The sequence below is a fragment of the Arachis hypogaea genome, chromosome 14, assembly GCF_003086295.3.
Source record: "Arachis hypogaea cultivar Tifrunner chromosome 14, arahy.Tifrunner.gnm2.J5K5, whole genome shotgun sequence".
NCBI classification, from domain to species: domain Eukaryota; kingdom Viridiplantae; phylum Streptophyta; class Magnoliopsida; order Fabales; family Fabaceae; genus Arachis; species Arachis hypogaea.
The window spans coordinates 131275618-131298315 of NC_092049.1; the positions used below are offsets into that span (position 1 = coordinate 131275618).

Genomic DNA, 22698 nt, shown 5'->3' on the forward strand with positions numbered 1-22698 from the left:
AGAAAGCTATGAGTCCAACATTTTCAAAAGAACAACAATGGCATAAACCATATAGCATGCTAAATCAAACTCAATACAAAATAAGTTAGGTAAAGCTTATCAAATGAAACTCAACCGAGACAAAAGTGGTAAATCCTTTCTTTTCAAAATTTTGAAAAATATCAAAATATATGATCAAATGAAGATGTGCATTGGGGCTATAGTAGAATTACTAGAAAGTCAAATTGTAATTCAAAGTAAATGCAGTTCCATAAACCAGTAAAAGTACAGGCGGGGTATCGGAAAGAAATAGTTGTCAAACTGTATAAATAATTTCAAAGTCTCATATATAGAAAAGTATATATCTAATCAACGGTAATTTATAAAATCTCAAAATTGGCTGTGATCACTGTCCAGTAAGAGAAAAACTGAATCAACAATTTCTCAAAGAATGGAATCAGAACCCGGAGTTAAAAGTCACAGCACATTAAGACAAGTCCAAGGCTATATCAAAGAATACTTAAATAAAGAGGAACTCAAACAGAGGAAGATAGATGCAACAAGGATCTTAAACCAGCATATGCACTTAAGGTCAAACAAGAATGCATATGGATAGAGGAATAGAGTTGAAAGATCAAACTACTTCTCAAAAGGACTAGCAAACAAGAACTTCAAGTTAGGATATAAAAGAACGGGTCGACTCGAACAAAATTCAAGACACACAACTGAATAGCCTCGAGAAATAGTTTCCAACTTTTCCAAAACCCGCGATTCGCTTTACTCAAAACTCGTATATCATCTATGATAACCCATTAGTACTTTCATTTACATAATTCACTAGTATTAAGCCGGCCGAACTTAATATCAGGAATTATGCAATGCAAGACTAACAGCGTTAATCAATAGACTGCCATGTGCATAAAGCTCTAATTCTCGTCATTCGACAAGACCTAATACATGACAAACACTCAGAGTATGCAACTAAAGCATAGTCAGTCCATTCCTCAGGCTCTACAGGAAGAACTGCTCTGATACCATAATGTAACACCCTAACTACCAAAGCTCACGCTTCCGGCTGCGTAACCCTGATAGCTCGGACATTACGACGACACTTATACTATTTAATACTAAAATATGAGCCTGTTTAAAACTTTAAACCGCAATACCGCTCCCAAAGATACTTTCGTTCGATAACGTACATCCGTAAATACCATACAACTTACAAAAACTCATAAAGAGTACATCCATATATATACATACATATATATAAATAATAGTACAAACATAATCCAATACAATCCCTATCCCTCTTACAGATTATATCAAGATAAAGGCGAGGGTACAATAAACCATAACTAAGACAATATAGAGCATCACAACAACAATTAAATAAGCTCTTCATAACTTCTGCGCCCATATCCTGAAAGGGGAAAAATGTAGGGGGGTGAGAACATCATCCTCGAAAGGGTTCTCAGTAGAGGGTTTTTGGGAATTACTGTAATAGGATACATGAAGATAATCGCACCAGTGATTCATAACCGTCTTATGCCTCTTTTCAAAAACAACGGTTTACGATGAAAGTAAAGTCGGAAATCTTTTCAGAAAGAAGAACCGTTCAATTCTCAAAAACTCAAAAGCCTTTCAAAACGGTTTATCTATGCGGAACCAAAATAGCCTTTCATAATTTATTCCAAACCAGAAACACAAAACCGAAATCAGTCATCAGTTCATCTCTTTCCAACCACGGCCCTAGGCCCAGACAATCTAACCAACAACCAATCACCACAATCCAACAGAGTCCCAGATGCAAACACCGATAGGAAGTTCAAGCACAAACAAACAGTTATTACAAGTAGAACAGTTAGCAATTAATCACATAGGCAAACCAAGTATAATATGCACACCCAACCAATGTCACACAAATGCATATGATGCATGCCTGTCCCTAGTGGCTGATGATATCATCTGTCGGTTATAGAGCCAACCCGACAAGTCCTGGTAGCTAACCATTGGACTGTCCCTCTGTCGTGCATCCCCAACTCGAGTTGTACTCATCATAAACTTGATCATAATCATGATCCATATCCATCACCCTCACTGGTGAATATTTACGGGGGCGAGCTCATCCGGGCCTTTCACAGTGCCCGGCCACACTTACGACATAGGGTCAACAGAGTATCAAGTCTCGACCCGGAGCACGTGGTGGCTAGCCACTGCTACTACCCAGGGAAACTCGTATCTCAGATAGTGGAAGTGCAACATTCACATTTATCAATGATTCAGCATAAACATGCATTCAATCTCATCCATGGATCAACATCCATCTCAGCCATCCGGCTCATGGTTCAGTCCAGAACCAGCCAATATTCATATCATACACAGCCATTCCGGCTCACGGTTCAATCCAGAACCAACCAATATGTATAATCATACACAGCCATTCCGGCTCACAACAAAACAGAACTTCCACCATTCAACATCATTAAATTCATAAAGTCGGCATTTAAGCCATAAATCATTTTCTCAATTCATTTCACTTTGAAATCGAGTTTCAACTCTTTTCAGCCTTGGCTTTAAAGATCTCATTTCTCAAATCATCTTAGGCTCATAAGCCACTTTTACTCAAGGTAAATTTCCCTTTGAAAACAATGCCACTCTCGGCATCCTCTTTCCAAACTTCCATAACCATGGCAAGTTAAAGATTTATTTTGAAACATTCAAAATCATCCATTCAACAATGGGATTTTATAACAAAGTTTCTCGGCAGAGTCCCAAGTCTTTAGGGGAGAATAACATATCTCATTTCGGCAAATTCATTTAAAATCATTAAAACATTGGCTTTCTGATTTGAGTAAGAAAATAGGATCTAAGCCAAACCGAGTCACGTAATCTTTACTTCTTTCAAAACCATTTCCTTTACTTAAACAAAACCGGCTTCAATTCCATAATTAAATCTGAAGCGTTTCAAACTGATAAGAGAATCATTTTTGTTGTGTTAAACTAGAGTTCAAAAGATACTTTGAATCTTATTTAAAACGTCAAAATAATGAGGCTCATCAATCGAAATCCAATTCCTTTTAAAATCACGAAAACTCTCCCAAGGGACAATCTTTGTGTTTAATAGAGAAAAACATAAACCCGTTTTACCTTTTAAAACAGCCTCAAAGCAAAATTCTCTTTCGAATGACTTGTACCCAAAGACATACTGTTCTTCTTGGAAAATAAGGAGAAATCATGATTCTCTTTTCAATAATTCTTTCAAAGCATAACTTCATTGCTTTCTTAATTGTTCTAAGTAAAGGTAATAAAAGAAGCCATAATTTCACAATCCTCAAAATAGATAGGAAAGGCATTAAAATCAAAATTCCCCAATTAACATTTCAAATAAGGACTCGGATTCTATAGAAATTTCGGCAGCACCTCCCCTAAAACTTGGACTTTTGCCACCCGGTTCGGGTCCCAACTAAACCGTTTCTCATTCCTTTTCAACAGCTCAAAACCAGAAATCAATTCAAAAGCAAGCTAAATCCAACAGTCGCCTCAGTGGCATATCTCAAGGAAGCCATTTCAAAAATCAACTCAATATCAACCGATTTAACTCATTTCTAAAGCTTTAAAGAATCGGTTCAGCAATAAATCATTTATCAAAACCAAATCAATTAAAGCAACCCAGGCTGAATTTCAAGAGTATTCTATCTTTCACATCATCAAAATAATTGACTCAATTCAAACCAATCCTCAACGGATTAAACTCATTTCAAATCTTTAAAGAATCAACTTCAAACATTACATTTCACAAGCCACACAACAATTCGGCCAAACCAACATCCATAGTCATTCGAGTCAATCAAATAATACATAAGGCAGATACAATCACCAAATACACAATATCTCACATCAGTACCCATATGTAATAATTCCAATAATAAACTATAGTTTTTGGAAAGCGCCCCTACCTCGAAACGCAATTCCATAACCCAAACGCCTCATTAAGTCCTTTTCACCTCAACTCAAAATCAAAGGCAGCTTCAAAGCACAGCCCCACACATTTTCGCAGCAGCATAAACAGCTCTAAATTACAACAAGCAACCTCAGTTACTAACTCTAGGAATATTAATACCATAAAGGCTTTAATACACGTACGGGGCACTAACGTAAGGCTTTCGAAACATAATTTCTTACCGGAATAACAACACGAAGTAGCTGCGGTTTCGAACCGGCCCCGGCACAGCTCCGGCGACGGAGGCAACCTCAGCCCCAACTACTCGTAACAGCAACAACAACTCTAACCGTGACATGCCATAACTCGAACTAGCCCTACGTTATCAAAACCTTAGGATTCCTACCCAAATATAACAGTGCAGATTTTCAAGGGCTCCGGAATGTAACTCTTACCGTAACTAAGGAGAAGTGACTGAACCATGAAGCGGCAGCCCTGGTAGTGATTCCGGTAGCGGCAACTTGCAGCAACTCCTAGCACACAGCCGCATCACAACTCTCATGGTAAAGATGAACTTTAATGGAGAAGGAAACTGAAGACGGGTTAAAGCTTACCAAACGACACCAGTTCCAGTGGCAATTTCCGGCGGCAGCAGCGGTGGCCCTTCTCGGCGACCGGAGGCACAGCAGCCATGGCTGACGACGATTCAAGCTCCATCAATGGTGGCTTGGACCACAGGATCCCAGGCAGCAGTGGCGGAAGAAGGTCCCCCTTCGCGCATCCCCCTCTCTCTGTGCGCGAGAATGTGAAGGTGGCCGCGCGGCTCCTCTGCAACGACGGCGGCCACTCCCTCATTTGGCGCGGCGGCGACCAGGGACTGAGTGCGGCTCCCTCCTTCATGACCTCCTCTCTCTCGCCTGAGTTCTGACCAGCGACGGCGTCGTCTTCAATGGGCAGCAGCGGAGTTGGGAGAAGCAGCGGCGACAGCAACGCCGTCCTCCACCCCCGCGCGTGTGCTCTCGGTTCGTGGGTCACCAAGGACGGTGACGCGGCTCGAAGCCCCAGGGGCGGCAGCGACAAGGCGCGAGTTCGGCCCCTCTTCGACGCCTCTTCTCCGTGACGGTGGTAGCAGCGGAAATGGGTTCGACTGCGAGGCATGGTGGCACGGAGGCGAGGCAGCAGACGTGATCGACCGTGGCGGCAGCAACTCCTTCCCCTGGCCGGCGCGCTTCCTCCCTTATTTTCCCCATTTCTGTTTTCCCTTTCTGCTTGCCTTGATTTCTGGTTTCACCGTGGATTTGGGTGATAGGAGGGAAAGGGATAGTGACGGCTAAGGGTTAGGGATTAGGGTTTCACTTTTGAAACTTAGGGTTAGGGGCAATTCGGTAATTTCATATAAGAGTAGGGGTAATATAGTAATTGGAACTCAAATTAAATCCAACACTATTCGTACTTAGAAAATACTATTTGCTCATCAACTTTACAAATTATTTAGTCACCAAAAAAAAAAAAAACTTTACAAATTATTTTCTAAAATAACAGTATTAACATTTAAAATATTAATTATTTAATCCAAATCATATAGAAATCCTTATTATTTCACAACTACCAACTTTATAACTTGAATATAGAAAATAATCCAATAATTACAAAATTGGTTAATAATCATAACTTATCTCAAATCCAATAAATCAAAACTTGCCTTAATTATCTTTAATAAAATGATTTCCGAAATTAAGGCTATAAATAACTATATGATTTGAGACTTGATCATAATAAGACTTTTCAAAAGTTCTGGGTCTTACACATGTGTTGTTTAAAATTAATTATTTTTAATAGATTTCGGTGTAGGTTGATGGAGTGAGTGTTGAGCTAAATAATAGAGTCAGATAGCAGAAATGCATGATAGAGTAATGGTTAAGTTGAACTGAATTAGTTAAGCTAGGTAGCTGAGTCTCTCAGTTAGATTAGTTACAAATTAGTTGTCATTAGACACAATAAATTGCCAGCTGTTAGTAACAAATTGTAAGTGTGTGTCTCAATTCAATTCACCTTTACCAAATTAGTGATGTAACGACCCAACTTCCAATACGTCATGATCGTACCAAAAGTAAGGCGTTACTGACCTGTTTTCCTTATTAACTATTTACTATTAAGCCTTTAGTTCGATATCGCGATTCAATTTTAGTAAAAATACCAGAAATTTTTTGTTTTTATTAATTGAAATCATATAGCAAACATCACCAAGTAATAATAATCACATAGTTATTAATAATAGTAATATTATACAAAAGAATTTAAATAAAATTCAGGTACAACTCCTATCCCTCTGCATAAAATAAAACCTTAAGCAGTAAGGGCGAGGGAATTCTATGAAAGAAACTCAAGTCATAACTTTAACTCGTAAATAAATTCTAGAATCGCCCGCAGCTTCAAACTGAATCTTCAAAACCTGTGTCACTGAAAGGGTGGAAGATTTTGGGGTGAGAACAAACCACACGTTCTCAGTAGGGAATGGAAATGCCGTAAAAGTAATGAAATAAAATGCAAATAATTAACATACTCAAGAAAACTATATTTCATCCTAAATCCAAAAGCCTTTTTAAAAGTTTTTCCTAGACAGTATGAATGATCAAACTGTTCCAAGCATAGGTTCATTAAGTCTGCTGAACCAGTTTAGCTTTTCATACTTTTCTAAACCAAAAATATAAACCAAACACAGTCTTCAGTCCATCTCGTAATTAACCACGGCCCTAGGCCCAAGCAACTTAATCAACAACCAAATCATTACAATCCAACCAATTTTCAGTCACAAACACAAGTAAGAAGGTTCAAACACAACCAAGCAGTTATATCAAGTAAAGCAATTAGCAATTAAACATAACTATTCACATAGGCAAACCAATTATAATATGCACACCCAAACAATGTCATATAAATGCATATGATGCATGCCTGTCCTACTGGTCATGAGCTCATGCGTCGGTTATGTTGCCAGACCCGACTCGGATAAGCGGGATTCAACCACCATCCTTATCCGTAGGTTCCACAAGCAAGCGGGACTAAACCACCATCCTTGCCCGGAACACGCAAGCGGGATTTAAACCACCGTCCTTGCCAAATAATTTATCAATATGTGAGCGGGACAAAACCACCATTCTCACTGCAGGCGGGACAAAACTACCATCCCTGCATAACAGTTTACGCACTGAGCAAGCGGGACTATACCACCATCCTTGCCAGGCCTCATCATATTCTCAATAACATCCACAGTCAATCAGACTCAAAATCTTATTTCAAAAAAATCATTCTTGGCCCACTTTCAAATTACAAATGTATTCAGTTCACATCTTGCCAAGAACCACTTTTCTTAAGTAAATTTTCTTTTCAAAATTTTCAAACAACTTCATAACCAAGCCAGATTCAAAATCTCTTCTGAAAGACTCATAATCACTCATTTTCAAATTATTCGCTTCATCACTTTGAAATCAAGAGTTATTAATCAACAACCTTGGCAAGGACTCAAGACTTTAGGGAAGAATAACCTGCCTCATTTCTTAAACTCTTCAGAAATTCTCGGAATCATAGTTGCTTAAGTTGAGATAAATTAAGGTAAAGATTTAAAATCAAAACCAAAGCATGTAAGCCAAGAGTTCTGAACCAGTTTCAAAATCAAAATTGTTTAAGTCCAAAAAAAACCCAATTTCTTTTTATTCTTAAATCAGAAACTCTCCCAAAGGTACTTCTTTAACCAAACTTCAAAACATAGGCCCCTCCATATTTAAATCAATCAGGTAACATGAACTTTTATTAAACAGTTTAACTCAAAACACCAATTTCTTAATAAATCAAGAACCAATTCGTAGAACCTCTCAAGTCCAAATCTTTTTCTAAATCACATTTTAAAACAGAATCTAAATTTTTATGAAAATTCGGCAGCATCTTTAAATTCGACAAGCATTTTAAATCCCGCTTGCGTGTTCCGGGCAAGGATGGTGGTTTAGTCCCGCTTGCTTGTGGAACCTACGGATAAGGATGGTGGTTGAGTCCCGCTTATCCGAGTCGGGTCTGGCAACATAACCGACGCATGAGCTCATGGCCAGTAGGACAGGCATGCATCATATGTATTTATATGCATCATATGCATTTATATGGCCCAATCGATAGTGACGGCAACGCCTCTTCTTCGACACGGCTGGACGGCGACGCGACATGGCGCGGTGAGCGGCGGCAAGGTAGCAGCGTGGTCTTCTCTCTCTTCTCCTTCCTCAGCTCTCCCTCCATCCATGAGCTTCTTCCTTGGCGGACCAGAGCAGCAGAAACAAAGGAGCTACATCGTGCTTCTCTCTCGCGAGCTGGCAAGGACGACAGTGACACGGGCTTCGGTGACGGCTCCATCTTCAACAGCGGCGGCGACTGGCGCGACGATGGCTCCGGTGACGAGTTCGACGACAACGGCAAGGGGGTGTGCTTGGCGGATTAGAGACTTGAAATCGACGGCGCACAATGAGAGGAAGCTCGACGGGTCGGCGGCGGTGGCATCCCTCCTCGCCGGCGACTCCCTTCTCCCTCTCCTCTTCTTCTTCTTCCTCGCGGTGCTCAGCCTTTCTCTCCTCTCTCTATGTTTTTTTTTCGTAGGTTCTGTGTGTGTTGTGTCACGTTGAAGGTGATGAAAGGGGGTGTGGGCTGCGTTCAAAGGCTGGGGAAAGGGAAAAAATTAGGGTTAGGGTTTCTCAATTTGGGAAATTAGGGTTTCTGAGTTTGATATGGGAATTTAGTAATTAGGGATTTTATAAAGTAATATGGATAGATATGAATAGATATTTTGATAAAATTGAATAGTAGAGTAATTTTAGAATCAAATATACTCTATTAAAAATATTTAGGAACATTATTTATCAACATATGGCTAAGTTCAATCAATTATTTCTAATTTACATTATAAAATGAACAAGTTAATTATATTTTGTAAAGTACAATTTAAATTCAAATATTAATTTTCTAGATTAAATCATACAAATCTCTATTATTTTTCTATCTCCGAAACTTTAATTTCAATTTATAAAATAATTAATTATAATAAAAATTGTACATAAATATTAATTGACTTAAACTTAAAGTATTTATAAATATCAATCTAATCATTTTTAATAAAATCATTTTCTAGGAGTTCAAATTAATAACATAATTTATTCAAAATAGAATTAAATTATACAGTTCTTGTTTTTCAATTATCGAAATTATAATTTTAATTATACTAAATATCTAATAAAGATTATATAAAAATTCTAATTAATTTAAACTCTAATTATCTTGAAAATGTATTTAATTACTTTTAGTAAAATAATTTTCTTAAAATAAAGTTATCAACAAATATAATAAATCACAAATGACTAATTATTTGATTTTCAAAAACTAGGGTTGTTACAAGTGAAACCCTTTCTCTCTTCTTCTTCTCAGTCTCAGTCTCTGTCTCCTCAAACTCTCTTCACTCTACCACTCTTTACTCTTCTCTTTCAATTTATCACTGTTACCTTTTAAGGTTATAAAAAATAGTTTCAAATTCAACTAAATTTGATCCCAAAATTTCTTGACAAATATTTTTTAGCTGGCACAAAAACTTTTTAAACAAATTAGCAACATATTTAAGATAAATTGAAATTCGTTTGTATTTCATTTGAATGTGCATAATACCTTCACATAGATTTAAAATTCGTTTTAAAAAATGTTAATTCTATTCTAAATTTGTGTATAATTAGTCTCAAATTTTTATACTATATTAGTTTTAACTACCTTCTAAAATAATCCAAAATATTTCGCACAAATTTATTTGGGACGAAAATAACAATCGATGTAAATTTTGTCTAAATGTGCATAAGTGTTTCATATGGATTTTGTATGCATGTTAAAAATTTTTAACATTTAATGTAGAAAGATGTTTTCCTTTCATAAAAGAGAAAGTATAGGAAACCAACTCTATGTACAGCCAATTTGAACAACTTTTCAAAAAATTTTTAAATTCCCAAAAATCAGGATTAGGTTCACAAAACACGCACTATCCAATCTCAACCTCCCCCTCTAATTCCTCTCCCTCGTGATGCCATGACCTCCTTCTGCAATTCCTCTCGAACGCCCTCAAGGTCCATCGCTTCTCGCGCGCCGCCGCGTCTTCCTCCAACTCTTCTCTTCGCGATGCCACGCCTCTCCCCCTCCAATCTTGATCACAGTGACGTCGCGCCTCTTCATGTAACACCTCATCTCGTGATGCCCACGCCTTCCCCTACAATCCCTTGTGCCATGACGTGCGCCTCCCCCTACAATTCCTCATGCCACGACACCTCTCCCTGCAACTTGTCGTCCTGCGTATTCACTAATCAATATTCATAACAAAAAATAGTAACGTTCTAATAATATCCCCATCCTCTGTTAGTTTTTGTTTGTGAAACCATGGCTTCCGAGAGAAAAAAAAAGAGCTTCACGTTCTGTCGGTGGCATTCTTAGCGCAAGGCCACATCAACCCACTCCTAGGTTTGGCAAAAGCCTCTTAACAAGTGGCCTCGATATCATACTCGCCACTGTCAAACCTTCTTTTATGTTTGGGATGATTCTTTTTACTAGTTTTGGATGTTTTTTCTCCTAGATTTCGGACGTATTTTTGTTATATGTTTTGGATATTTCTTTTCTTATATTTTGAATTTTTCTTTTTTTAATTATTTTGGATGTTTCTATATCCGAAAGTGATGCGTTCTTCTTTGCCATAATTGAAAGAGTTTTGGATAATCTTTTACAATGATTTAGATGTTTCTTTTTGTTACGTTTTGGATGCTTCTTTTTATTTTGAGTTTTTTTTTTACTGTGAATGGGAGTAAAAGTAAAATTAGGGTGGCTCTGAAGTTGCAATACTATTTTTTTCATTAATAGGCATCTTTTTGTCACTAGTTGACTGCAGTTGGTTGCATCGTGATTATTTAACATAATAATTTGTAAAAACTATTTTTAATCTAATAGTAGTTTTGTAAAAAAAAATTTCAATAAAACTTTTATCGCGAGAAAGTTCATCAGGATTCAAAGCAATCTATATGAGAGAAGACAGTCGAGAAATTCAAAATTTGATTTCAAAATTATTAGTAAATTGAGTTGGTATCAATTTAAATTATTATTCTTTAAATAAAGTGCTTGATTCTCAATAAGAGAAATAAAAACATACATTATTTGTACACACGGAAGCAAAATAATAAATACAATTATATTATGACTTATATTATATATTTGGATAAATGGCAGGAACAATCAACCAATTAGCATATTTTTCTAATATGTGATTGTTAGATTTTAAATATCTAATATTAAATTCTTAAATGAATTATTTTTTTTGGATTAATTATTGACATAGATTTTTGTTGTTCCTCTAATAAATTCTTTTTTTGATTAATTATTGATAGAGATTTTCATTGTCACTCTAATAAGATAATCTAATTACATAACAAACTCAAAAAGATACTTTCATTATTACATTCTCAACAAAAAAGGAAACGACAATAGTAAAACCTTGAATGGCAACCCAAACCTCATCATGAGCATTCTCTTGTTCTAATTCTTTTGAACACTCACACCGACATATGTATGTGAATGCGCCTTAGATGAATGTGTTCTAAAGAAACATTCAAATTATGCATAATTTGATGTCCCTTTCTAGGTAGCAATCGCAGGTAGTTGCGTTGCCCAAAACACTCACAAAAAAATATGTTTAACAAACATTATCACTCAAATTATATATGAGATCAATCAAAGAAGAAATATTATAATATAGTTTTTTGGTACTTTATTGAGTTGATATGTAGATCTTTTTTGTAGTACATATATGAAAGAGGAAAAGTGTATAACGAAGACAAGAATGGTTATATAAGACCTTAAATAATATGGAATAAATATATCTAGCATCAGTGGCAAAAAATCATATGGATTTTGCACCGCATAGAAGGATATTTATACATCCATTGCATCTCAAACAAATTGCATTATACCGAATAAAATTGTAACTAGATGCATGAACACATTAATTATAAAGTCTAAAGCTATTCAGATTTTTTTTAATTATTATGGGAAAAAATAAAGCCTTGAATCATGGGAAAAAATTATTGTCCAAAATTGAGTATTTAAGGAAAAAAATAAAGCCTAGAATCTTGTCCGGAATAATTATGGGAAAAATTTATTGTTGAAAAATGTGAATTTAATTTATTATTGTCTAATCATGTAAATTTAGTTTATAAAAAAATGTTTAATTATTCTGTTGGTCCTTATAGTTTTGCGAAATTTTTAATTAGGTCTCTATACTTTTTTTTTGTTTTAATTGAGTCCTTGCACCAATTTTTTTTAATTGAGTCCCTACACTTTTTTTTTTCCTTTTATTTGAGTCCCTGCACCAATTTTTTTTAGTTGGGTCCCTATATAATTAAGTCAATTACTACCAAGAGGGACCTAATTGAAAAAAAATTTGATGCAGGGACCCAATTAAAAGAAAAAAAAGTATAGGAACCTAATTGAAAATTTCACGAAACTATAAGGACCAACAGAGTAATTAAACCTAAAAAAATTAGTCATCAAATCAAGTATATGTCAAATAAATTCATGTGTTTGTTATTTAAAATGAACTTTTTAATGGATTTCTGTGTAGGTTATAAAAAAATAATTTCAAAGTTCGTTAATTTGGTCCCAAAATTTCTGGTAAAATATTTTTTGGATGGAACAAAATTTTTTAAACAAATTAGCAACAGATTTAAGATAAAAATTAGAATTCGTTTATATTTTATTTAAATATATATAATAACTTCACACAGATTTAAGACTCGTTTTAAAAAATGTTAATTCTATTATGAATTTGTGTATAATTAGTCTCAAATTTCTTTTTAGTATATTATTTTTAACTACTCTCTAAAGTAATCTAAAATATTTTGTACAGATTTATTTGGGACAAAAATAATAATCTATATAAATTTTGTCTAAATATGCATTAGTGTTTTAGACGGATTTTGTATGTACGTTAAAAAATTCTAACATTTAATGTAGAAAGATATTTTTCTTTTGGAAAAGAGAAAGTATAGATAACCAACTCTATGTACAGTCAACTTGAACAATTTTTCAATTTTTTTTAAAAAATTTGATTTTGAAATTTCCAAAAGTTAGGATTATATTCGAAAACACGCGCTCCAACCTCAACCCCTAGCGCGACCTCCCCCTCTCCAACTTTTCTCTCCTGTGACGCCATGAACTCCATCTACAATTCTGTTTGAGCGCCCTCAAGGTACACCCCTTGCGCATTGCCGCCCCCCCAACTCTTTTCTTCACGGCGCGGCGCCCCTACCTCTTCTACCCTGATTGCCGCAACACTACACCTCTTTATGCCAACACCTCATCCTTTGATGTGCATGCCTTCCCATACAATTTCTCGTGTCGTGACATGCACCTCCCTGCAATTTCTTGTGCTGCGATGTCTCCCCTACAACTACTCGTCCTGCATATTCACTAATCAATGTTAAAAAAAAGTAACGCTATAATAATATCTCAATCCCTTTGTTATTTGTTTCTATTTGTGTAACTATGGCTTCTGACAACAAAAAAGAGCTTCACGTTCTGTTGGTGGCATTTTCAGCACAAGACCACATCAACCACTCCCTAAGTTCGACAAAAGCCTCATAAAAAGAGGCCTCGACATCACATTCGCCACCTCTGAACCTTCTTCTTCTAAGTTTTGGAAGATTCTTTTTTACTAGTTTTGGATGTTTCTTTCTCCTAGATTTTGTAAGATTTTTTTTTGTTAATGGTTTTTTTTTACTAGTTGGCATTGGTTGTATCCCTAATTAGTTACCTAGCAGAATTGTAAGTAAAAACTAACTTTTTTTTCAATTTAATAGTAGCTTTGTAAAAAAAAATTTCAATAAAATTTTTATCGCGAGAAAGTTCAGGATTTCAAACAATCCATGAGAGAAGATAGTCGAAAAATTCAAAATTCGAATTCAAAATGATTGGTGAACTTAGTTGGTATCACATAGACGAGCAGCTTACGCATGTTAAAGATGCAAAGAAAATCTTTTTCTATAAATTAAGGGTTAATAGCTAAGTTAGTCTCTAAAAGATAGGTCGTTCGTTAATTTATCGTTAAAGAATTTTTTCAATCAAATTAGTCCTGAAAAATTTAGACAAAGAATAATGATGATAATGATGTTAACAAAGGAGCAAAGTAGAACAAAGACTTGAGCTTGAATCTCATGTCTTAAACAAACAATGGTGGGTCTAATTCTTCAAAGAAGTCATGATAACTACCTTAGCTTGAGGCAAAACGTTACCAAGTGAAGCCGTTAGTTGTTTTCTTGACATGGTATATGAAATTTTCCTCCTTTATGATGTCAATTGTTTCGTGTGTCTTTTTTTACTTGCACATTGTTGTTTTGATTGCCCTTAAAAATATGGTTAATCGCTATGAATTTTACAATTTGACAAACCGATGAAAACCAATGATTGAAGATTCTTTTGTTATGATTTATGAAAGAAGAGGAATATCATGACTCATGTGGGCTTAATTTGGAAGAGACACTCGTAAAAATGTAGCGCCCAATCCATTTCAATTCCATTTTTATATTCAAGTTTCTTTTAATGTTTAAATCTTTGTCCGATCCATATGTAATTTTTTAAATCTCGAAAAAAGGGGAAAAAAACACATCCTTATTAATACTTTGGAATTTTGTAAAGTTTAAGGTTTGTTTTGAATAAATCTATTAATTTGTCTAACTTTGGAATAAATACTTGATAGATATAGTTGGATCCGATTATTATCCCTTTTGACATATTCACCTGAACATTAGATCTTTTTCTTTTTAATAGATTAGACAATTATGCACAACTTTTAATTCTAGATATTATAACATGAGAAACTTATTCACAGTACACACCCATATACACATTTAAGGATTCTCATTTTCACTATTTAGTGTTTATAAAAAAATAATATTCTTTGATTATCTTTAATTTGTTCTGATTTTAAATTTTTGAGAAAATTTTTGTTAGTTTAATCTTTTTGACAAGCTAAAATCTTTTAAGAATTTTTTTATAATTTCTCTTAAATTTTAGACCCATCCAAATTTTAAAGTGATAAATATTTTGAAATTCATAAGAGCAACTAGTACATGATTATAAGTTCAACCAATTTAAAGAAAAAACTAATTGTGTAATGTCTTTTATTTGATTTAGTTATGTATATGAAAAAAATGCAATAAAATGTAAATTGGTCTTTGTGCTTCCATCTATTTATTTTATTAATAGTTAGAATAGAAATAATATTCTCACATATTCTCGACACTTCTCTGTTTGATGATAATAAAAAATATATGTAAATATCGGAAATTAAAAACATTGTAAAAAATACAAAAATGATAAATTTTGAGACAAAGATCTATTAAAAATATAAATAATTATATATCTTCTCCTATCAATTTAAACTTTTAGAATAAATATGATTTTATGATAACATCAAATTCAGAAGAGACGTCCATTACATATAAAAAATATAAGTAAAAAATATGAAAAGTTTCAAGTTTAATATACCATTGTAACATACATTAGATCTCACTTTTTTACCTTACTATAACAAAAAATATGAAATATCATTGTACATACATCAATTAGATCTCATTTGCTAATGTTCAAATGGCACATTGGTTCCGAAAGGTTTTCGTAACCAAAGAGTTCCAATTCCAATCAATAACATGTATCAAAACTAGATTTTATTTATTTTCACTTGAGTTCACCATAATATTTAAAGACAACATAAAACTCTAAAAACTATGGTGAAGCTTGCAAGGAAATATAATGTTCTACAGTATCATCACCAACAATGCAGAGGTTTGTTTCATTATTGCCACCATGAATTTTCAAAATCGGTTATGATTAAAAACATACAACAACAATAATAGCAAAAATAATCTAATCCTTTGGTACTTTATTGACTTGATATGATGATCGATTTGAAGATCATTATAGTTGAAGGTTATATATGTAACAAGGTATGCGAACGAGGATAGGAAGAAAATTTTTTTGATAGAAAATGAAAGTGCCATATGAAAATGGAAGAATCATATAATACGAAACAAATATCTAACATGGTGATCAATATTTTTTCATATGAACCCTTGATATATCAAGTAATCAGATAGATATAATATCAAAGATTTAAAATTCAATATTTTAAAATAATTAATAACAAATAAATAAAATCGATAAAAAATAACAAGGTCATTTTTATTAATATGTATATTTTTTATTTAATTTTTATAATTAAAAATTAAAAATTACTAATATTTTTTAATTTTTACACAATAAATTTAGCTAATATATATGAAAAAAATAATTAAAAAAATTTTGAACAGTCTTGACAATTATCCAAAAAATAATAAGACTCCTAATAAAAAAATCTATCAATCTAAATTAGCAATCACCATATACGGATTAACAATTTAACGTGTCATATGTAAATATGCTCTATTAGTTTTAGAGAAAAATTATTAAAGAAAAAAGGACTAACCAAACTTATAGAGTTAAAAGATCAAAGAACGAAAAAGATTTTTTTGTTGGATCATGTATTATTGCATAATGATCTGTATTGTACATTTTTAACAAATGAAATAATTATATACTTTAGTCAATCTTATACATAGTTAAAATTTAGATAAAAAAAATAAGCTTTTACAATGCACATTAAATATATCCTAGAATCACATGCATAAGTATGTCTGAAGTTTTATACGTTCATGAAAATGGAAATTATACAATAAATTAATTATTTAGAATTTAGTTTAAACATAATACTCTATATTCAAATAAAATATGTTAAGATATTTATATCACGTGTTAAATATATATATAATTAAGCTTTTATATGATACAATAAAAAAAACAACTGTAAGACCCGGTCAATTAATGGCTAATTAACCCATAAAATGAGAATTTATTCTAGAAAGCCAAAAATATTATTTTTATGGCTAAATTTGATAGAGGAGATTGAGACGAGAATTTCGGTACCAATTTTATAAAAATCGGACCAAGATTGGACCGAACGGGCCAAACTGGACCAACCGGACCCAAAGTGGGCCCTTGGCCTAACTAAACTAAACCAAAACCCTAGTTTTCAGCACTCTCTCTCCTCACAACACACTAAACACGCTGAAAATGGAGGCTATAGAGGGAAGAACACTCTCTCAAGTTCTTTCTCTCACTTGATCTTCAAACCACCATAACTTTTGATCTAGAGCTCCGATTGCTGCTCCATTTGCGGCCACACGTTCATCGCGGAGAGCTTTACAAAACCCATACAATTAACCTTGAGGTAAGCCACGTTTTACTGTTCGAAATTCCAGCCCTTGATTTCGAGTTTCATGAGCAAAAATGTTGAGATTTTGGGTTCTTTGATGTTATAGGACCCAACTCTCTTGAAGGAGAAGGTTAATCTTGTCTCCTTGGACCTTGGGTGTGGTAAGATTCTCAAACCTAGTGTAATTTGTTGTTCTATGAGGTTTGGGCATTGAGATGTTGTGTATGGGTATGATGATTGTGGCTTAGGTTGTGTATATGTGAATATTGGAGCTTGATTGGTGATTTTGGAAAGCTTGGAAGAGGGTTTTGTGTGACAAAATCTGTTCTTGGAGGTGTTGAGACCTTGAGAGCTTGAGAAAAAGTGGTTTGGAAGTGCTCCGGTTGAGCTTGGGAAATCGGCTAAGGTATGGTTTCGGTTTCCTGTATCTAATATGTAATGTGGTAGGAAATACTTAGGCTAGAGGCCCTAAGATAGGCATTGAATTGTTGGTGTTGTTGAATGGTTGAGATATATGATGTGTTCATATATGTGATTATGAATATTGATGCCTTGATTGTGTGATATATGAGAAATGCATGTTGTGATATATGCTTGATGGATGATTGAGGTTGAATTGATGGGTGGTATCATGTTGATGGTGAGTATGATGTTGATTATGTATAATGATGGTTGATTTGGAAATTGATATTATTGGAAATTGGGATGAGAAGGATGTATGACATGAGATTGTGTTTGTCCTTTAGCCATTGATTGAGAAGTGTTAAAATGGTTGGAGGTAGTTTTGGGAATTTTGGTAAAATGTCAATGTATGAGTTGAGGATGGCTTGTTGTTGATTTTGGTACACTTTGAATGATTTCAAAGAGAAGGGTTGAAATTGGCATGTTTTGATTGATCTTGAAAAGAGTTGAAAGTGGCTTGTTTTGAAAATGGCACTTTGTGGTTTTGAATGAAAATATGATTTTTGGGCATAATTTGACGGGACATAACTTGGACTACATATCTTTGATTTGTGCCAAATCTGTTTAGAAATGAAATTGGATGCGGGATGTCCATGCCGTTCGAAGAACGGGTGAAAAATGATTTAAAATGAGAGAGTTATGACCGTCGGAAGATTGGGGTTGAATTTGTGAATTCTGCAGCTTTTAACTTAGAAAATTTTTAGCAGAATGACCCCTCGCGCGTAGGCGCACTTGGCGCGTACGCGCCGTTCTTCGAGAAAGCATCATCCATGCGTGCGCGGGCGCGTCGATGCGCTGCATCGAATGCCCAGCCATTTTCCAGAGAGTTGTGCCAGAGTTGTGCCAGTTCTGTGCCTGGGGCACAATGTATTCGCGCGTATGCGTAGCTGACGCGTGCGCGTCGTTTGGCTAATTTTCAACCCACGCGTTCGCGCGTATGACGCTTGCGCGTCGATGAGTTTTAAGGCCATCCACGCGTGCGCGTGGAGTGCGCGTACGCGTGGCCCTGTTTTCATCCCAAAGTTGATTTTTGAGTTTTAAAAGCCAAATTTCATACTTCTAAGCCTCCGATCTCACCACTTATGTCTTAAATCATTATGATATGCCTAGCGTGAGAAAAAGGGCTAGTGAATGTGGTAACTTGCGAGTGAAGGAAGGGGAAAAATGAATGATCATTGATGATCAAAGATGATTATGTGAGATGCGGAGAATGGCGGTGGAAGTGCTTGTTATGCCATGGGCTGAAGGGCCATAATTGTTGATGAATTAGCTGGTTATGGATTTAACCGTGAGCCGGATGGCTGGATTATGCCGTGTGACGGCGGAGCCATGTTTATGGCTAAGTATAAATGCATATATGCTGTTGAATGAATTGTGAATATTTGCACTTCCACCATTGGAGATGAGGGTTTCCCTGGGTAGTAGCAGTGGCTAGCCACCACGTGCTCCAGGTTGAGACTCGAAGCTCTGTTAACCCAATGTTGTAAGTGTGACCGGGCACTGTGAAAGGCCCGGATGAGCTCGCCCCCATAAATATTCACCAGTGATGGTGATGGATAAATATTCACCTGTGATGGTGATTGATAAATATTCACCAGTGAGGGTGATGGATATGGATCATGATTATGATCAAGTTTATGATGAGTATAACTCGAGTTGGGGATGTACGACAGAGGGACAGTCCAATGGTTAGCTACCAGGACTTGTCGGGTTGGCTCTATAATCGACAGATGATATCATCAGCCACTAGGGATAGGCATGCATCATAAGCATACTACATGAATTGTTTGAGATTGCCTATTTGACTGCATATTACCTGCTAATTGCCTAAATGCCTTATTTGTTCCTATTTGTAAATCTCTTGTCTGATATAACTGTGTTTGCTATATTATACTCCTGCTGGTGGTTGGGAGGTATGAAGGAATTGGAAAGGGAAGTATTAGTTAGATTGAAGAATCTTTAGTCAGTTGCCACTTACGGTTTAGTTTGCTTATAAGCTTTGATATTATCTGGAGGAAGTTCTAGGATTGCCTTCGGCTTTCCTCTATTATTATGTATTATATATGTGGAAGCTGTTACCGTGCTGGGGACCTCTGGTTCTCACCCATGTGGATTTTGTGGTTTTCAGATGCAGGACGCGAGGCTTCTCGTTGAGGCATGCTGGAGACTTCTGGATTAGCGAAGATCCTTTGTTCTCGGGACTCTGTTTTGGCTTATATATCTTGTTTAGATACTTTTATCTCCATTAAATAAAATAAACTGTGATGACTCCTTCTAGAGGGGATTTTTGGAGAATAGGTTTTCTGTATTTGTGTCCCTTTGGGTTTCCTTTGGGGTTTCCCTTATTTTATCATATGTATATATTGCTATGCTCGGACCGGTTCTCTTCGCAGCCGGATTTTGAGTCTTGATATTCCTGTTTTTGACACTCCTTTGTATACATATGATCTTGCGTTAGCTTATCCTTTGCTCGTTACGTTATCGATCGGAGTGTTGCGCGTTCGAGTTACGGTTTTTTGTTTACCCCCTTTTCCTACAAAGGCTCCTAGTTATAATCAATTATTCATACTACTATACGTACTAAATTTTTGTTTTAGAGGTCGTAATACCTTGCCATCTCTGAATTATGACTTAAGTATAAGACTCTGTATGGTAGTGTGTTACAACAACAACAAAGTCTTGTCTTACTAGGTGGGATCGACTACATGTAGATCTCATTTGACCACCTCATAGATGGTTTTCTTAGGTCTTCCTCTGCCTTTCACCCCTTGTCCATCTTCCATCTCATCCACCCTCCTGATTGGGTGTTCTGTCGGTCTTCTTCTCACATATCCAAACCACCTGAGACGCAATTCTACCATCTTTTCCACAATGGGTGCTACTCCAACTCTCTCCCTTATATCTTCGTTCCTTATTTTATCCAATCGCGTATGACCACTCATCCATCTCAACATCTTCATCTCCGCTACACTCAACTTATGTTCGTGCTCCCCTTTGGCCGTCCAACACTCCGTATCATAAAGCATAGACGGTCTTATAGCAGTGCGACAGAATTTACCTTTAAGTTTTAAAGGCACTTTTTTATCGCATATAAAACCAGATGCACTCTACCATTTTGACCAACCTGCTTGGATCCTATGATTTACATCCTGTTTAATCTCTCCGTTATCCTGCATGATGCACCCAAGATACTTAAAACTTTTAACTTTTCGTAGGATGTTTTTTCCAATCTTCACATCTATATTAGGGTTTTCTCTTCTCAGATCGAACTTACATTCCATATATTCCGTCTTGCTATGGCTTATGCGTAGACCATATACTTCTAGAGCTTCTCTCCATAAGTCTAACTTCTTATTTAGGTCTTTCCTTGACTCTCTCATAAGGACGATATCATCGGCAAAAAGCATGCACCATGGCACAGGCTCTTGGATGTGCTCTGTGAGTACTTACAAGACTAATATGAAAATGTATGGACTTAAGGATGATTCTTGGTGTAATCTTATACCAATAGAAAATTCCTCTGTCACACCACCTTGAGTCTTCACACTAGTTGTGGCCCATCATACACGTCTTTAATTGGACGAATATATGCGATCCTTACTCTCCTCTTTTCTAAAATCTTCCATAAGACCTCCCTTGGCACCCTATCGTACGCTTTTTCCAAATCAATAAACACTATATGTAGATCCCTTTTATTAATACGATACCTCTCCATCATCCTTTTTAAAAAGTATATCGCTTCGGTGGTGGATCTGCCTGGCATAAATCCAAATTGGTTATATGTTACTTGTGTCTCTTTTCTCAACCCCCATTCTATCACCCTTTCCCATAACTTCATGGTATGGCTCATGAGCTTGATCCCTCTATAGTTTCTGCAACTTTGTATATCCTCCTTATTCTTGTAGATAGGTACCAAGGTGCTCTTTCTCCACTCATCAGGCATCTTCTTTGACCTTAAAATTTCATTAAAAAGCTTGGTTAACCAGTTGATGCCTTTTCCTGCAAGGCCCTTCCAAACCTCAATCGGGATATTATCAGGTCCTACTGCCCTGCCATTTTTCATTTGCTTTAGAGCTTCTTTTACCTCGAAGTCTCGAATCCTTCGATAGTAGTCAAAGTTTTGATCTTATTCCCTTGTGCATAACCGACCAAGGCTCGAAAGAGTCTTATGTCCTTCATTAAATAACTCGTAGAAGTAGCTCTTCCACCTTTCATTAATCTTCTCCTCTTGAGCCAGCACCTCTCCATCCTTATCTTTTATGCACTTAACCTGATCCAAATCTCTCGTTCTTCTTTCACAGCTCTTTGCGATTCTATATATACCTTTTTCTCCTTCTTTCGTGTCCAAAGACTGGTAGAGACCCTTATATGCTCTTGTTCTTGCTTCACTTACAGCCACTTTTGTCTTTTTCTTAGCCGCCTTATATTTTCTCAATTATCTGCATTGTGACATAAAGACCACTCTTTAAAGCACTCCCTTTTTATCTTTATCTTTTCTTGTACACTCGCATTCCACCACCAGGACTCCTTGTCTCTTGGTCCTATTCCTTTAGATTCACCAAAACTTTCTTTTGCTGTTCTTCTAATAACTTGTGCCTCTCCCTCCATATCTCTTCTGCACTTCCATTCTCATCTCACTTTGCCTCTTCTTCTACCTGTCTTAGAAAGCTTCTTTGTTCCTCACCTTTCATCTGCCACCATCGTCCTTGGGTTTTTTCGTATGATGTCTTTTCCTCAACTTTTGCTCAACGTGAAAATCCATGACGAGCATCCTATGTTGTGTTGTCAAACTCTCTCTCGGGATAATTTTACAATTAATGCAAAATTTTTGGTCGACTCTCCTCAACAAGAAGAAGTCAATTTGAGAGCTTGTCATGTACTCTTAGAGGTTATAAGATGTTCGTCTCTCTTTTTAAAACATGTATTTGCGATGAGAAGGTCAAAGGTTGAGGAAAAG

At 35.6% G+C, this 22698-nt stretch overlaps 1 protein-coding gene across 1 annotated transcript; it reads right to left on the reverse strand.

Annotated features, from left to right (window-relative positions):
- Window positions 1-1198: 1198 nt before the first annotated feature.
- On the reverse strand, window positions 1199-5517 carry LOC112744194 (uncharacterized). The gene is made up of 5 exons (XM_072215052.1): window positions 4534-5517; window positions 4375-4452; window positions 4162-4296; window positions 3936-4050; window positions 1199-1399 (listed from the first exon to the last, which is right to left on the reverse strand). The coding sequence occupies exons 1-3, from the start codon at window positions 5075-5077 to the stop codon at window positions 4265-4267; spliced, it is 654 nt and encodes a 217-aa protein (XP_072071153.1). The 5' UTR covers window positions 5078-5517; the 3' UTR covers window positions 1199-1399; window positions 3936-4050; window positions 4162-4264.
- Window positions 5518-22698: the final 17181 nt, after the last annotated feature.

What these genes read in the sequence shown, in the direction of transcription:
- LOC112744194 (XM_072215052.1), bottom strand. Translation starts at nt 5,077, where the DNA reads ATGCCTCGCAGTCGAACCCATTTCCGCTGCTACCACCGTCACGGAGAA. An exon ending in ACTGGAACTGGTGTCGTTTG is followed by an intron (nt 4,453 to 4,533) that starts GTAAGCTTTAAC and finishes GCTGTGTGCTAG; the next exon opens with GAGTTGCTGCAAGTTGCCGC. An exon ending in GTCACTTCTCCTTAGTTACG is followed by an intron (nt 4,297 to 4,374) that starts GTAAGAGTTACA and finishes TTGATAACGTAG; the next exon opens with GGCTAGTTCGAGTTATGGCA.